The 17,728-nt window shown below is 45.1% G+C and overlaps 1 protein-coding gene across 1 annotated transcript in view; it reads left to right on the top strand.

Annotated features, from left to right (window-relative positions):
* Positions 1–17,728, top strand: part of LOC144096954 (uncharacterized) — a 36,053-nt gene that overhangs the window by 16,755 nt on the left and 1,570 nt on the right. The window contains exons 17-31 of the mRNA XM_077629761.1: positions 590–707; positions 2,982–3,134; positions 3,670–3,783; positions 4,835–4,961; positions 6,183–6,224; positions 6,296–6,430; positions 11,139–11,362; positions 11,663–11,772; positions 12,476–12,581; positions 13,894–14,037; positions 15,232–15,348; positions 15,665–15,794; positions 16,627–16,689; positions 17,434–17,466; positions 17,542–17,586. Of these exons, the coding sequence (XP_077485887.1) occupies positions 590–707; positions 2,982–3,134; positions 3,670–3,783; positions 4,835–4,961; positions 6,183–6,224; positions 6,296–6,430; positions 11,139–11,362; positions 11,663–11,772; positions 12,476–12,581; positions 13,894–14,037; positions 15,232–15,348; positions 15,665–15,794; positions 16,627–16,689; positions 17,434–17,466; positions 17,542–17,586 (1,661 nt within the window). The remainder of the gene's footprint in view (positions 1–589; positions 708–2,981; positions 3,135–3,669; positions 3,784–4,834; positions 4,962–6,182; positions 6,225–6,295; positions 6,431–11,138; positions 11,363–11,662; positions 11,773–12,475; positions 12,582–13,893; positions 14,038–15,231; positions 15,349–15,664; positions 15,795–16,626; positions 16,690–17,433; positions 17,467–17,541; positions 17,587–17,728) is intronic.

Here is a 17,728-nt window from a genome sequence, read left to right as displayed (position 1 = left end):
TCTCAATAGAATGATTAGTTATTAATTAGAGCCAATAATGTCAAAAAATATCCAAATAGCTCAAACGTCGAACCTCGATATAATAAGTGTTATTAATTAGAGCCAATAATGTCAAAAAATATCCAAATAGCTCAAACGTCGAACCTCGATATAATAAGTGGACCTGAAAACACCCGTGGATGGCAAAATAGTGGGAAAATAGGCAAAGAACTGAAAAAATGTTTGAAATGGATTGAAGTGTCTTTTATGAGTGATAATAAGTCGAGAAAAAAGTTTAACTGACATAGATTAATTAATTAATTAGAAGCAAACGTCAATTTATTCAGAGTGGCAAGGAGAGGCGACGAGTGTCGAGGGGAGGCGTCAATGCTTTCGCATTCCTCCAATGCGGGTAGCCGCAGTGATCTCTAAAGTTTTTGGTGCTAGCGTACTGAAAGCATTTTCTTCTAAAAGATTTCGTCAAACCCTGGACTGCCTTGTTTTTCTTCATTCAGTCTTTGTTTTCTTCATGATTGCGAGTGCTTGTGACTGCGTCTACCATGTGTGGATTGTTGTGGTTTGAGTCTTCATTCTCTCTCTGCTTCGCTAGGCACGTCGATCTCCTGGTGGTGAACACGCACTATCCAGGCAGGATGGGTCCCTGTCGAGCGATGCCGCTGGCCTCGGCTGAGCCGCCGGCACGATCCTGCATTCCCGCCATTGCCGTGGTGGGTGGACAGGCATTTGCTGCAAGGCGGCAGTTTTTGGCATTTCGCCAGATTGAACCGATGGCACTCAACTAGACGGATGAACTTCGAACTGCATCCCATCGATGATTGCCCGCTATTCAACGAGTGCCTTTAAAACGTCAATACTTTCATTACTGAAGGAAAACCTCTGGTGATTGAAAGCGCTGCGTTCTTACTGTGAGAGAAGTTCATCATCATAATCATCATCATTTCATTTCATTTCATTTTATTACCTTAAAAATCCACGAGGGGTATTACATAGGAGGTGGGTACATATATTTTGGTGAGCAAGTATTAACACAACGAAGCATGACCGATAACATTATTGGCGAAGTTGGATGAGCACGTGATGGCTGCGATGTCATCGGGTAGGTCGTTCCAGTCTGCTGCAGTACGGGAAAAGATGGTGCGGCAAAGGTCGGGAAACTTGAAAAGGATGACCAGTGCGATGAGGTATGTGGCTGGAGGGACGATGTAGGGTGCGCGGCCTAGTGAACTATGGAAAAATTTATGAAACAAGCAAAGGCTGGCAATGCGGCGACGAAGTGATAAGGGCAATAAGTCGAATTCAGCTTTAAACGCTGACACACTGATGTCGCAAGAATATGATGAATGGATGAATCTGGCTGCTCTGTTTTGTACTGATTCGAGTGCATTTACAAGGTAAGCTTGGTGCGGGTTCCAAATGGGTGAGGCATATTCTAATTTTGGTCTGACAAGGGATTTGTAAGCTGATAACTTCACATGTTTAGAGGCTTGGCGGAGATGACGTCCTAGAAATCCAAGTGTTTTATTAGCGGATGAAATGATGTTCGTAACGTGCGTGCTCCAGGAATAATTATCGTAATAATCAGCCTGATGACTTCCACTATGCTCTCCATTGACAGCTGCGACCTGCCTAGCCCCCCCAAACTTCTAAATCTCATCCACCCACTTACTTTCTGCCGCCCCCTGCTACGCTTTCCTTCTCTAGGTATCTAGTCCGTTACCCTTAAGGACCAGCGGTTATCTTGCCTTCGCATTACATGCCGTGCCCATGCCCACTTCTTCCTCTTGATTTCGACTAGGGTGTCATTAACCCGTGTTTGATCCCTGACCCACTCTGCCCTCTTCCTGTCCCTTAACGTTACACCTGTCATTTTCCTTTCCATAGCTCGCTGTGCTGTCCTGAATTTAAATTCAACCATTTTGTAAGCCTCCACGTTTCTGCCCCATAGGTGAGCACAGGTAGGGTACAGCTATTGTGTACATTTTTCTTTAGGGATCACCAACCGGATAAAAATTAGTGAGGAAATAGGTTGAGTGTCGGGAGGCTTCATGTTTTCGTTTAATATTAATTTTCCTTTGTTCACGATTTTGGTGGTTGGTAACCATCTCTTTAGCTATTTTTTCTCTTTGCGAAACCACACTGAAGGCTGACACTGACGATTTATTTTTGTGTTTCGGACGCGAGAAGAAACTTAACTAATACTTCCCACCCTTTTTATTCGTTTACTTTACTCAGTGCTCTATATTGTTCGGATAGCGGCCCTACTTTTTTGAGATCGGCTACATAACTCGGTGATGATTCTCAGTAGTTATAGATAGGATCATGGTAGGCGTAATGTAAAACTGTAAGCTACAAATTGTTGGGTTTAAAATCCCGAAATGACACGTGAGCTATGAGCGACGCCGTAGTGAAGAACGCAGGATTAGTTTACAATTCTGGGGTTCTTCAACGTGTGCTGACATCACACCGCACACGTGCACCTTTTCCATTGTCTTCACCGAAACACGGCCTTCAAAGCCGTGATTGAAGATAGCTGTATAGGAAGAGAGAAGGAAGTTTAGGAACAAACGCGATATAAGGATATCATTGCTGAAACCAAGAAGAGGTTTAAAAAAACTATACAGGTGGTTAAGTCACGTCTCAAACAGTGGAATGCGATAACATTTGATTTCACATTTGTCACAGCTTCTGCTGCAAATTCTGAGTTTGCGTCAGTTTCCTCGCAGTTATCGAGCCATTATCTGCCATATTCGCAAGGCTAGCTCAATAGCAGGCATCCTTGATGCTGTGACTGTGCCGACATCTCCGTATATCATTTTTTTTTCTGAATTTTGATTTCGACCTTATAGGTTACTGTCTAGAAACTAAACTGCCCACAACCTGGTGGTGAGCAGTTTGTAAAAGCAGGCTCTAAACTTCACACGCCATCAGCCCCTCGGCATGACCACCACAAGCGCTCGCTAACGCACCGCTCCGTCTCGCAGGACACTGCAGTGAAGTGGCTCAAGGACGTGACCGAGAAAGGCCTAAGCCTGGCCTGCCTGTCCGTGGACCTGCGCGTGCTTCGCTTCACCACGTACGGCAAGGCAACTCCATTCGGCTCATGCCGCCGAGAGGAGGCGCTCGACTTCCCCAATGTACGTGAACCAGCTAATACAGGCCACCTCGTGCCTCTACTCTCATGAATGAAAGGTGCCAAAAGTGTACCTCTAACTCTTCAATATTTATCAACCGTCAGTATATCTCTACCACCCCGATCCCCAGATACAGCAGGAACGAGAAACGGCACGCTTAATTTTGATAATAATGTAGGTCATCGTGCACGCTACCTCTGAAGAGAGATAAAACTGATTTATAAAACATATTCGTCCTCAGCGGTATGCCTACAAAGCCTGTCCGTTACAGCACCTTACGTGACATTACAAGACTGCGAGCCGTTCAGCCTTTTCAGAGAAGGGTGTCGTTTGGTAAACGGGCTTCTGCCGAAGCTTAAGTGCATGTTCATGGCACTGCCACGCTAGCGGCACTTGAGACGCGTGGTGTGTCAGCAACATTTATTAAATACGCCGTTACACACTGAATGCTCGCAATGTGTTCTCCTTCACGGCGGATAGCGAGCAGCGTACAACGTGATGCTTGGCCTCAACAATTCTTTATGTTTTCCTACAACAGGCTTGTGAAGGTGGCACTTGGACCCAGGTGCACAACACCTCGCTCGACAGCCCTATGTGGCAAGACGGCTCCGTTCTCCAAACCTACGAGACGACGCGTACTCTTGCAGAGCGGGTGAGTTCGGCAGCCGGCTAGCAGCCTTTATAGGCTCGTGACTCGCCAGCGGTGATGTTCTCAGAAAAGTGTCACACTATGTCATTCAAATGTGGTTGAGGTGTCTACCGATATTTCGAGATCTGAGAGCTACTGCGCCCTTTTCTCAAAAACCTTTCCGTTCCTCAAAGCACATTCTTTCGCATTTCTCCACGTAAGCAGGCAAGTGTGCTCACAGGTAATCAATAATAAGTTAAATAGTAATAAGTGAATTGATAATTAGGTAATTGATAATTTGTGATTGGTGAATTAGTAATCAGTAGTTAGTTAATTAGTAATATTAGTGGTTGGTGTAGTATGTCGTAACTGGGAACTCAGTGTACGATAATGCACTGCGCATGCGCAAGGTGCCAGCAGGCACTTGCGCTTCAGCCTACTGCGCATGCGTGTGACGTCACTGAGTGGCGCCACCATCGTTCGAGAGGAGCGCTCCCCAGGCAATCTTGCCAGACGCCTCCTGAACGCCGATCTGGAAGGATCCCGCCTGAACGCCCCCCTGTGTCTCCAGCAACCAAGCGCGCGCGCGCTAATGAACGTCAGCAAAAGTATCGTGAAGCGAACAAAAATTGCGTAGTCTTTAATCAACATCAGCGACACACATCAGCGACACAAGCAGCAGCACCAGGCTAAAAACTTTCGCTTCACGGCACTTTAGATCAACAAACTGCCTCCCTGAATTTTTTTTTTATTATATTCCCCACATATTAGCTGCAAATCTCTGCTACACGCATTTATACTGAATATGTGTCCTGCGTATGTAATATGTACTATGCCCCGAGGATATTTGTAGGTTTTGGTCGCATCCATCATCGGGAAACTTCGTGTGAACTGTCCAGGGTTAAGTTTCTTTAGTCGCTCCTTGTGCACTGCTTAGACGCCTCCTCTTTTGTAACATGCAGAATATGCTTTTTAGGACACGCTGGTTAGTCACCTACACTGCAAAGAAATATAGTATCCGGTGTGTGTCTGCTGTGCAAACAGCTTCTCACGAGTGTGACTGTGCGCCGTGCAGGCTCGGCCGCTGCTGCCTCTACCGAACGCCGGCATCGCGGCCTTCAATCTGGACTACGAAGACTACACCGGAGTCTGTGCCGGTGGAACGCCTCAGGCTCGTCTCATGGCCCTCAGGGCAGCTCTGGGTAATGCGTAGTGCTATTATGCTGCACTTTACTGCAGACGGAAGTCAGTTTCAGTATTTTCAGTGCTCTCGCTGACGTAACGCTAGAATTGAATGAACCACATTGCTCTATATTAGCGCTAAGTAATAGCTTTAGTGAATTATTTAATCAACCACGATGTCTTCGTATTGCCCTTCCTCAAGAGTGCTACGCCTTGTTTGCTATGACTAATTTTCATAGCTTGCATCTTTTAGCTCTATGCTGTTTTCTCGGAAGCGCAATATCTAGTTTATTATTATATTTTGAACGTTTTAATTTCTTTTCGCCCAGTTGTTCAAAGTTTCTTGTGCCTTGAGCGAAGCCGCATAGTGTCCTTGCTCTCTTTTATTATTTTTGTTCATATTCTTCGTCTCGCAGCTCTCCTTTCTGAAGCAGAGAGATGTGTATTTTCTGGAGAAGCTGACATCCCCGATTTTTCCTGTGCCTCTCTTGGTATTTTCAAAACAAAAACAGGCAGTATGCATACCGCCGTTCGGCACCACTCAGGGGTTCAAACTAAAAAACAAGCTGGCCTCACACGCTCGCAAAATTTGCTTTTATTGTGCCCTGCCCCTCTCAAGTTCTCCCCTATATCACCCAGCTTTTTTTTTCGTCTGATTTCATGGAACTTCCGAACAAAAAAGGCCTTTGTCCTTGAACAAAGTGCTGAATAGCAGGGGGTTTCGGGTGATGCTTTATTCAAACATCGCAGATGTGCCTCTTATGCAAGGTGGCCTCAGAGAAATAACTGACAGTTGTTAGTTTTCCCAAATATATTTCATTTAAATTTCATTGTTTTAATTTTTCATTCCATTTACATGTTTCGCCTACCTCTCGTGCACCGCCCCCCCCCCCCCTCTCACCCGCGCGTTTGCTGAACCAAAAATAATTCCAGAGTAGTCAACGGCAATCGAGCAGATAACGCCTTAGGTTTAAACACCTTAAGAACTGAGTTATTTGTTTCCTAAGAATATTGCGTCCACTTTTCATTCAATTTTTATTTTTCATTTCATTCAAATGTTTTGTCTACCTCGAGTGCACCCCCTCCCCCCCTGTTAACCGCGGTTTTGCTCAACTAAAATAATTCACTCTGAGTATTCAACGGCAATCGAGCAGATAACAACTCCGGTTTAAACAATAGGATCTCTGATCTCTTGAGACTTTGCCATTTGTGTAAGACCGGCTCTTTCCTCCCTATTTCAGACGAAGAGAACGTCACAGCTCAGTCTGCTCTAGCCCTTTCAGGTAAGCGACGCATCTTCCATCGAATGCCCTGGCGACACTCAAGCCCTTCTTACCTATCCGGCTCTCCGTAGCCCCCGACCGCCCTCTGGTGTGCGTCCTGTCCGCTGCCGTGAGGAACGAGTCCCGCGTACCGCCCTCCCACTGCACTCACCTGGTGCACGAGGGCGCACGCTACATGGCACAGGACGAGAAGCTTATCATCCCCGGTGAGCGAATGCACTGCACTCAATTCTTAGCCGCTCTAGGAAGCAAACTCAAGCGTTCCTCACTTCGCTCTAGAAGAACGCAGGGTCATCGTAAACTGTCTCGCATTCCATGCCTTCAACGCCTTCATCATCATCATCATCAGCCTTACTACACCCACTGCAGGGCAAAGGCCTCTCCCATGTCTCTCCAATTAACCCTATCCTTTGCCAGCTGCATCCACCCTTTGCCTGCAAACTTCTTAATCTCATCCGCCCATCTAACCTTCTGCCGCCCCCTGCTACGCTTACTTTCTCTTGGTACCCACTCCGTTACCCTTAAAGACCAGCGGTTATCTTGCCTTCGCATCACATGCCCTGCCCAAGCCCATTTCTTTCTCTTGATTTCGACTAGGATGTCATTAACCCGTGTTTGTTCCCTCACCCACTCTGCCCGCTTCCGATCTCTTAACGTTACACCTATCATTTTTCTTTCCATGGCTCGCTGCGTTGTCCTTAACTTAAGCTGAACTCTTTTCGTTAGCCTCCACGTTTCTGCCCCGTAGGTGAGTACCGGTAAGATTATGCTGTTGTACACTTTCCTCTTGAGGGAAATTGGTAAACTGCCACTCATGATCTGCGAGAATTTGCCATATGCGCTCCACCCCATTCTTATCCTTCTAGTTATCTCCCTCTCATGATCCGGATCAGCTGTCACTACCTGCCCTAAGTAGACGTATTCCGGCACAATTTCTAGGCTCTCGCTGCCAATTGTGAACTGTTGTTCCCTTGCTAGACTGTTGAACATTACCTTGGTTTTCTGCATGTTAATTTTTAGACCCATCGATCTGCTCTGCCTGTCTAACTCGTTGATCATGATTTGCAGTTCACCTCCTGAGTGACTCAGCAAGGCAATGTCATCAGCAAATCTCAGATTATTTAGGTATTCTCCATTTATTCTTATTCCCAACTGTTCCCAATTCAGGCCTCGAAATACCTCCTGCAAACATGCGGTGAACAGCATTGGCGATATCGTGTCTTCTTGCCTGACGCCCTTCCTTATTGGAATTTTATTGCTGACTTTATGGAGGACTATAGTAGCTGTGCAGTTGCTATATATATCTTCCAGTATTTTGACATAAGGCTCTTCTACTCCCTGATTACGCAATGCCTGTATGACTGCTGAGGTTTCCACTGAGTCGAATGCTTTCTCGTAATCAATGAAAGCTATATATAGAGGTTGGTTATATTCTGCACATTTCTCTATCACCTGATTGATAGTGTGAATATGATCTATTGTGGAATATCCTTTACGAAAGCCTGCCTGATCATTTGGTTGATTAAAGTCTAACGTTGCCCTGACTCTATTAGCGATTACCTTAGTAAATACTTTGTAGGCAACGGATAGTAAGCTGATCGGCCTGTAATTTTTCAAGTCCTTGGCGTCTCCCTTCTTATGAATTAAGATAATGTTTGCATTCTTCCAAGCTTCTGGTACAGTCGAGGTCATAAGGCATTGCGTATACAGGGTGGCTAGTTTTTCTAGCACGATGTCCCCTCCATCCTTCAACAGATCTGCTGTTACCTGATCCTCCCCAGCTGCTTTTCCCCTTTTCATTGCTTCTAAGGCTTTCTTTACTTCATCTTTCGTTACTGGCGGGATGACGCATTGCTGTGCACTGCTGTCTTTCTCATTGGCGCTCTGATTACATTGGCTACTGTACAGCTCTGTGTAGAACTCTTCGGCTACGTTAACTATCTTATCCATATTGCTAATGACATTGCCCTGCTTGTCTCTTAATGCATACATCTGGTTTTTACCTATGCCCAGTTTCCTCTTCACTGTTTTTAGGCTACCTTTGTTCTTTATAGCATGCTCGATTCTCTCCATATTAAACTTCCTTATGTCGGCTACCTTGCGCTTATTTATTAACTTTGATAGCTCCGTTAGTTCTATTCTATTGGTAGTGTTAGATGCCTTCATGTTTTGGCGCTTCTTAATCAGATCTTTCGTCACCTGAGATAGCTTCCCGGTATCTTTTCGAACTGTCCTACCGCCTACTTCTACTGCGCACTCCGTAATTATTGATGTCAGGTCATCGTTCATTGAATGAACATCAAGATCATCTTCCTCAGTTAAAGCCGAGTATCTGTTTTGCAGCGCTATCCTAAACTCCTGTGCTTTCCCTCTTACGGCTAACTCGTTAATGGTCTTCTTCTTCGCTAGCTTCTTCCGTTCCCTCTTCAAGTCTAAGCTAATTCTAGACCTTACCATTCTATGGTCGCTGCAACGCACCCTTCCGAGGACGGCCACATCCTGAATGATGCCAGGTTTAGCGCATAGTATGAAGTCGATTTCATTTTTAATCTCACCATTGGGGCTCTTCCATGTCCACTTCCTGTTTTCTCGTTTGCGGAAGAAGGTATTCATGATCCGTAAATTATTTCTATCCGCGAATTCGACTAATAACTCTCCCCTGCTATTTCTAGAGCCTATCCCATAGTCACCTACCGCGTGGTCGTCAGCCTGCTTCTTGCCCACATTCGCATTGAAGTCGCCCATCAGTACAGTGTACTGCGATTTTACTCTATTCATTGCTGATTCTACGTCCTCATAGAAGCTTTCAACGGTCTGGTCATCATGGCTGGATGTGGGTGCGTAGGCCTGCACCACTTTCAGCTTGTACCTCCTATTCAGCCTAATTGCTATTGCTGCTAGCCTCTCGTTAATACTGTAGAACTCCTCTACGTTGCCAGCTATATCCTTATTAATGAGGAAACCCACACCTAGTTCTCGTCTATCCTTTAACCCGCGATAGCACAGTATGTGTCCGTCCTTTAGTACTGTATACGCCTCACCTGTCCTCCTAACTTCGCTAAGCCCTATCACATCCCATTTAATTCCCGCTAGTTCCTCGAACAGCACTGCTAGGCTTGCCTCACTAGCTAAAGTTCTAGCGTTAAACGTTGCCAGGTTCAGATTCCAATGGCGGCCTGTTCGTTTACTCCTAATTTGTGCCCCGTATGGGCATGGCCTATTTGACTTCTACCATCACCAAAGACCATCATAGAGATCACCATCACAAACACCTGCTCTAGATGCTCTCCTAGAGATTTTTTAATAACTTCGGAATATTGATTTTCAACAGAATGGACTAGTTGCGACAGTAAGAAGAGTTGAGACAGTGCTTTGGCGAGTTCTGAAAGCAAGCAGCTCTGTCCCGTCTAACACTTTGCGTCGTTTCATACCTTTTACGCCGTTAGCCTAGAATGGGTCGTTGTTTCTTACAGCACTAGCTGTTAGGGGTACGTCCAACGCAACATCGCCGTCGTCCGGGAAGAGTGAAGCCGTCCACACAGCGATTTCTATGTGCACCGCAATAGCGGCCGCAGGACCCATGGAGCGCTGCGTAGCTCGTAGAGCGTTGTGCATGGTTTGTGAGAGTGCCGTAATTTAGTCGTTCGCTGCCATGGCCCTGAATGTGGGCCTCCAGAAGCAGTACCCGGGAGAACTACTTCCCGAACGGCGGCGCGAACGCGATTACGTAAAGATGGCCTGCCACTGAAAGTAGTGAAAGTGACAGCGGAGAGACGATGTGCCAAGCTCGCGATTCCGACATGATGAGGCAATGGCTCCGGCGAAGCCCAAGCCACAGGAAGACACAGGCGAACCACCATAAAGGCACTCGGGAGTTGATGGCAACCCTTTCGGCTTTGCGCGTTCGGTTAACTACAGACTTTCAGAGATGCTGAGAACTGCATTAGAAGCTGTACGTTTAACCGCCTAATTCACTAGTAATATCCCGAGCAGCAAGCGCTGGCCGACCAACATCTTTGATGGCCACTGGTGATTTTTTGATCATCCTTTCACTTCGGTGCTACGCCGAACACTACAACACACGCAAGACGGCACATGCAGTAAGCGCGAACCATCAGCTGGGTTTCCAAGAAAAAATATGTCATATATATTGTCATATAATTCCGATCGCCTTATCAATTTTCGCATACATGAGATGGGCAAAAAAGACTAAATTAAAGCAACTGCCGAGCTACGTGTTCGACAAAACACATTCCGAGTGAAAAAACATCATTTATCAGTATGAATTTCAGAGTTGTGTGTCAAACTGCTTTCCACCTGTATCGGCTTTTCATCAAACAGTTGATAGTTCGCTTCATCCTTAGTGTCACACAAAGGAAAGAAATAAAATGCCTGTCTCTTGAGAGTGACGTGGATTAAAGGTTACACGTGGCAAATCGTCGTGCGGCTACGGAGAGCCCAGTGAACGGTGCACAATAAGTCCTCTTTTATTCTTCGGTGTTTGACCGTGCAGAATACAGAAAACCACAGGGAGCGCTTATTGACGGCAAAAGGTATTAAGGAAGGTACAGAAAACGCTCTGCAGCCAAGGAACAGCAGCCAGAAACCAACATTGTTTATAAAAGAAAACTACTGGAGGAAGAAATCTCAAAATATCTTATGTATACTCTCCAAGCTCAACGAACTCCAGAATTGTGTGGTTTGGCCTGTTTGGTTATTACGAAAACAGCATTGCAGCTTATTTTACCAAATTCATGTATTTCTTGCTATGCTAGCATTTAGGTCGGTGGCCTCGCTTTTCGCCTTTCAGTCGTTCACTCATTCATACAGTTCGGACGCTATATAACATTAAATCTAAACGGTTTAGAAGCTGGTGGAACCTGTCCGTTTTCTTCACTTCTTTTTGAAACCCAGACAGCACAGTGAAGCTGGCCGCCAATAGGAGCAAGCAGCGACACCTCGCGGGACTGAACGGCAACGAGCTGGTCGACCTGTTCCTCTTGGCCAAGGACAAAGAGCGACGCGAGATAGCCGCCAGGATGGCCTCCGCTGTGCTCAGTGCCAAGATGCAGGGCCTGGCCATTCTCAACTTCAACAGGACGTCGAAGACAATCGCAAGTTTCGGAAGCGTGCTCGAGGCAAGTAATGTGTCTATGTTGAAATCTGTAACATAGTTCAGGTGTTTCTTGCGCTTTTTCGAAGTTGATTGGCGGCCCTAATATCCAAACGCCAAAAATCTCGCATGCGGTTATGACTACATTAAATGAGGCTCAATGTACCGATGTTATAACGCTCGAAATCATCATTCGGAATCTGAAATATTTTCAGTATTCTTTAGCAAAGTAATTTTCTTTTAACAATCGCTTCCTACTGTTTGTTCTTAGCGTTGTCTTTAACCGTGTCGTAAACTTAGGTTGCATCTGTCATCTCCCGCTCAGGTCATACGAAGCGTCTTCGCCAAGGATCTGACCGTCATGTTTGGTGTTGAGGTTTTGGACTTCAGCTTGCCTGCCGATGTCATGGCTCAGCGCTTGACAAAAGCAGCTAAGTAAGCATAACAAATATTTTCTCTGCTTTATGGAGGATACAAGACTCGTTAACATTTCGCCTTGTTGACAATGTAGACGGTGAACGCAGACAGATGCATCGCAGTTATGTTTATTTAACCCTTGCATGCATGTCTGCTTTTTTTCGCACTGTTATAATGCACGCCTTTGCATTTGCCTTTTACTTCGTTCCAGCGATAAGCCTTCAGGCGCACAAAAGGAAATACCATTAGGTGATTCAAGAAGGTGTGCATGTTTGCTTGCATATGTTCCTCATACAACATTCAAAACACTTTCGCAGCTCTGAAACTGCCTAGTAGAATTGCTTCTAATTTCTTGTTTGATGCTGTGCAAGGCACTAAAGCCTTAATCCCAATTGCTTTGCGGCCCACAGTTAGAAAACTCTCATTCAGGTTCGGATACCGATAGATAAGACAGCGACAAACTCCTTTAGGCTTAGATACCTTGCCTTATTAGACACAACAGCATGACACTCGTTTAGGTTCAGACACTTGATACTTCAAATACGCCAGCCACAGCGCAATTGAGGACAACATAAGACGCGCCAGACATTCCAAGCTGCGTATTACTTTTGATTTGCCGTAAGCAATGCAACAACAGTCATTGTTGCCATTATCTACTGCTGGAGTGGCGCCAAATCAAGATCGCCCCCCTTAATCGCTCTCTGGGCGCGCTGCGTCGCAGGCACGTGGACATCTTCGTCGTGCAGACGCACTACCGGCGCTCTCGGGGCTACTGCCGCGTCACCTACCCGTCCACCTACAAGGGCGACACGCCGCTCGTCACTCTGGTACGTTGTCGATCCTCCAGGACGCAAACAGTATCCTCGCGCAGCGCCCAGTGTTGAGAGGAGAGCCGATCTAGGGCTCGTCGCTGCATAGCGCACAGCGCCCCGTCACGCTGAAGCCATGCACCGAAGTAGCACCTAGGGCTGGCGGCGGCTAATCTGGAACCAGCTTTACCAAAAAAAAAATACTCTATAGGCAGCCCCTGATTTGCCGACACTAGCCGTGACACCGACAGCTTGAGACGCTGCATAGTTGACCCCAACTCGTCACCGCAAGATACGATGTATTACAGAAATCTTCAGAACGACAGGCAGCGAATTCAGTAGCTAAAATCATTCTACATCAGGGATTATGAGAGCACATGTTCTCGCCCCGGTGTCATAAAGCCCGAAATAAAACAATGCAAATGCAGTCAGAGCTTAGCGCCCCTTTGTGGATTGCGCCACTGATTGTGATGTGCGCTCTTTAAACTCTTCGTTTTACTGTTGCTTCCTTAGCGATGATTGGAGGACGCGGATTGTCTGTTAATTTTTTTACTGCGACTTATACTGTCCGTTACGCGGTAAAGTATACTCTGAAGTTGGCTCTCTTTATTGCGAAGAAAGTTCGTCATGTGGTTCGGCACGGTGCACTTTCCTCGTAAAGCTCTAAATCCGCATGTTAATTAACAGGGGTGCTGAAACAGGTGGACAATCCAAACTCCGTGCAAATGGGGCCGCTATACTACATGTTATACTGCGCTCTAGTACTAATAAGCTAACATGTATTATAGCGCACTCTATACTGCATTGTAGATGAAAAAGGCCTTCAGCTAGGTATTACATGCTGAGGAAGCGTATTCTAGCCCAAAATGTAACACACGCCTATTGCACCCAAAGTGAGTACACTGAGTACATTCTGTGGCGCTGGCTTTGTGTTCTCTGCAGCGAGTGTGTGCTCTCGCTTGCACCCGAATCCCATATTGATCACTGTTGTATTAAGCAGTGTTACACTGGACTGCAATGATTTGCACCGCACTTCATGGTACTCTGTGATTCTGTACTAAATTGCAGCGTACATAGAGCAAGGTAAATGGAGGTCAATGAGAGAGGCCTTTCTGCAGCACTGAACTTCAGCTACCTCAGAATAATGATATACGATACCGTGCCCTGCCATACCGTACCGCACCATACCCTATTGTGCCGCGCAGTACCTCACTGCATAATGCTGCACTGCACTGCAATGCACTGTTCAATGAGGAATGCCTGATACACGCTGTGATCACCATCCGGTCTGGAAAAGTAGCGTAGCCTGCTAAGTGCATGCGATGCGCAGTCATCGGCTGCCGCCTGGGCAAGGGCAATGGAGGCGAAGAGCCACGTCTGCGTCTCGTACACAATGGGCGTGCTGCAGTTCGAGAAGGGCGACTCCACGGGAACTGGAGGCTGCGACAACGTCACCATCGTCGACCGGGCAGTGGTACGAGAACGCCAGAGCTGTTCTGTAAATAGCTGTGAACTCAAATCCCTCTCATTCAATTAGTTATTTATCTTGTTAGTGTAAACATCTGTCTTCGCAGTCTATGCCATATTTTCAATATTAATGAATAAATGCTATTGTGGCAATAGACTGTAACGACACTTTTCATTGATGGCACATGAATGTTTATTTATCTTGTTAGTGTAAACATCTGTCTTCGCAGTCTATGCCATATTTTCAATATTAATGAATAAATACTGTTGTGGCAATAGACTGTAACGACACTTTTCATTGATGGCACATGAATGTTTGTAAGTGTTGCCGATATCTTCATCGCTACGAAGTCGAAGTCAAATGTGCATGCATTCGTAGAGGTGATGTTTTTTTTAAGTTTACGAAGGCACGCAAGACGGTGACAAATTTACACCAGCCTTTGAACCGCTCAAGCCTCAAGTGTGCTTCATCCATACTCGACATGACGCATATAAAATCACGAGACATAAAATCGCGTTGTAAAACTATGAAAGAAGTAAGAAAGTGGGGTTCAACTTTGTTCTGTAATGTGTGAGTTCCCATCTTTTCATTTGCTTAGTGGGAGACACTTATTTCTTTTTGTGTGTTAATGTTATTTTCTTTGAAATTGTACAATGCTTTATATCCTCCTCAAAAGTCCAAAGGTGTTTCACATTTGTCTGGTCTACTAACAAGCGCTATGTGCTTAAAATGGCCAGAAGTATTTTATGTACAATTTATTGGGAATGAACATTCATTTGAATAGATTTGAAAATTTACAGCAGCTCTTAGACAAATTCGGTCGAGATGATATTTCTCTTTTAAAAACAATTTGCCGCGCACGTTTAATGGTTCTGATTCGGTTAGCGAACAATTCCTTAGCTTCCTTGCCAGTAAGCATTTACCAAACTTAAACTACGTGTTGGCATATGTAGGCGTAAATATATCTGACGAAGTATACGTTGTTTTTTTTTGTCATGTAGAAATGGCCTGTAACTTCTTGTTTCTCTTTAACGTTGATTTTAAACTTTGTGTACTGATGTCCTCCTCAGGACAGAACCCTGATGACTTATACGCGGCGTGCAGCTCAACTTCGAGCAATGCTGAAAAGCGTCTGCACATCGTCTCGAGGCTGGAGACGACTTATCGTGAATATGCTAAGCTAAAATATTCATCTTGCAGGCCTGCGACGATAAAGACTGGGAAGTCGACGCGAACAACTCCAAAATCCTTTCTGTTATTCGCAAGAAAGACAAATTCATCCAGACGTTCGAGTCAGCTGAATTTTTAGCCGAAAAGGTAAGTTAACCAAAAGCAGGTCATTTCGAGCTTGTTTGCAATGGAACAAAATGCCAGTAGGTTGCGCCTGAGACTAATGTTGCATGCAGTCACGACTCTTCACGCTTGTAACGCTTGTATATCTTCTGGTCTGTTCTAATTACGAATCGTGCGCTCAAAAAAACTTTTGAATTCGAAAGTTCGTGGTGTGGCACCTCGGTAGCGCAATAAGCAGGCGCTTGACCCGAACCTAAATTTAGTCTGATAACTAGGATTATTTTGTTCCAACAGCATGAGTGCCTCCTTCTTTCTCACTACTGCACACCCTGCAACGCAGGTCTCGAGGACATTCAGCGACAACCCGGGCAGCTGTGTGGCATTGTTCCACGTTGACCTCGAGGATTCGACGGGCACCTGCAGCAGCCCGAATACGCGAAAGTTCGCCCGTCTCGCGGCTGTGGCAGAGAGTGAGCCTTTCATTTTTCATTTTTTCTGAGTTCTCTGAGTTTCCTCATATGCTTACGCTAACAGCTACACACAGTAGACGTTCTCATTTTTTTTTGTACTTAAATGAATTAAAGTTCTCTTGAGTTAAGTATCATTTGGCCATGTTGCAGAGAGCAACGCTTACCGTAGTACTGCTTCATACGTCATTCGGCAGCTACAGGTCTGAACTTGCATCGCACTCCGTACCCAGAAATAGTAGACAAACGCATTTTTCAAAGGGAAATAGTTTATGAATGCATTTTTATGAACGCCATTTTTTTTCATATATCGTAAAATTTTGCTAACAATCAGCATATCCGCAGATCTTCCTTTGGCAGGCAAGCATTTTTTTGCTATTCACTATTTTGCTTTCGCCAAAAAACATTCACCACTGATTTTTTTATGGTAGATTTATCTACTCGATGCGAGCGATGGACAAACTTCAAAGGAAAAAATTCTACGCATCGAAAGAATGAACCATTATCTTCAATATTTTAATAAGAGTTCCTAGCAATATAGCAATATTTAAAATTGTTGTCCAAAGGTCGCGGACTAGCTTTCAGAGTAATTTCGAATTGATAAGTCGGTCACTTCAATACTCCAACGGAGGCCTAAAACGACATTTACAGAAAATGCTAGCTGAACGCACCCTGATACATTAGGATATGAATAAAATGTTTGCAGTATGTCTGCCGCCTAAGCAAAGGTACATGTAGTTATCAGGCAAACGCGGGCACTCAGCTTCTACTAACACGTGAATAGCATAAACGGCTTGGCCAGCACGACGCCTTATCAGTTTTTTTGTCTTTGCAGAGTACATAGAAATCGAGGGCAGAGTCAAGTCCAAGCATCAGCTGCTGCCTAGGCTCACGAAAGGTAGGCACCGAACAGTACACTACTGAACCCTAACTGATGGAATTCACACTGTTTGCGCCGACCTCTGTTCCGCACCAAAATTTTGCACTGGGTTCACAACGCACCTGACAACCATATTTCCCCCCTCTAGTTATATGTAAACGAACGGTTGGTGTTTCTTTGGTGTGATAATTTTTGCGGTTCTTGTCATTTATAGCCAAACGGAATGGGTCGCGCTTACTGAACGTTTCAAGCACGGCATGCAATCTAATCACCGTTGAGTTCTTAAGTGACATGTTAAGCAATTTTATTTTTTAAACTTTACGTTATATTTAACGCGTTTAGCTTATCCCATTTAAGCCAATGAAGTTTATTCCTTAATATCTGTCCATAGGTAATAATTATCATGAAATAATTATTGTGCTTTGAGCCAAGTGGCCCGAGTTGCCGCTGTTTCACCAACCCCTATATGCTAGTGCTACTACCACTATAAAGAGGAGACCAGTTCACTGCACATTAGAAACGACAGTCATTTGGCGTGGTCCAGTCATAACTGACAACACAGCACTGTTGATGATGGCCCTCATACTCTCCGCATGCCTGAGAGTTGCGTATTTTTTGGTCTATCTGAGCTGGCCATCAAAGTTATTCTCTCTTGTCGGGCATTGTGAGACTTCGTTCACTCGTAAAGAATTCATAGCCCAAAACTTCTCAGAGCTTAACAGCAATACTAAATTATTTCTTGTGTACTGTTTCTGCACGCAGCTGTGCCAAATGACACTGCAAGCAACTTAGCAGGTGAGCTTACCTGAATTTAAACTAGCACTATCTCATAAAATGTGCCGAGCACTAAAACGTGCACCTGTTATGCAGGATATCTACCGCATGTTTATCCTGTACGACTATTTGGCCTTAAAGGTAAGAAAACATAGATTTAATTTGATAGCACTCGTTAAACAAAGAGAAAGTTTTTTTCACATCTGCTGACCCGTACGAAGGTTCGAAAGAACGACACTTTTTTTATGGATCAGTATTTTCTTCTGAATGAGAATGTAATGCG

This window comes from Amblyomma americanum, chromosome 7, assembly GCF_052857255.1.
Source record: "Amblyomma americanum isolate KBUSLIRL-KWMA chromosome 7, ASM5285725v1, whole genome shotgun sequence".
NCBI classification, from domain to species: Eukaryota; Metazoa; Arthropoda; class Arachnida; order Ixodida; family Ixodidae; genus Amblyomma; species Amblyomma americanum.
Note: the sequence above shows the minus strand (reverse complement) of the source record. Positions and strands in the feature narration are given on the sequence as shown.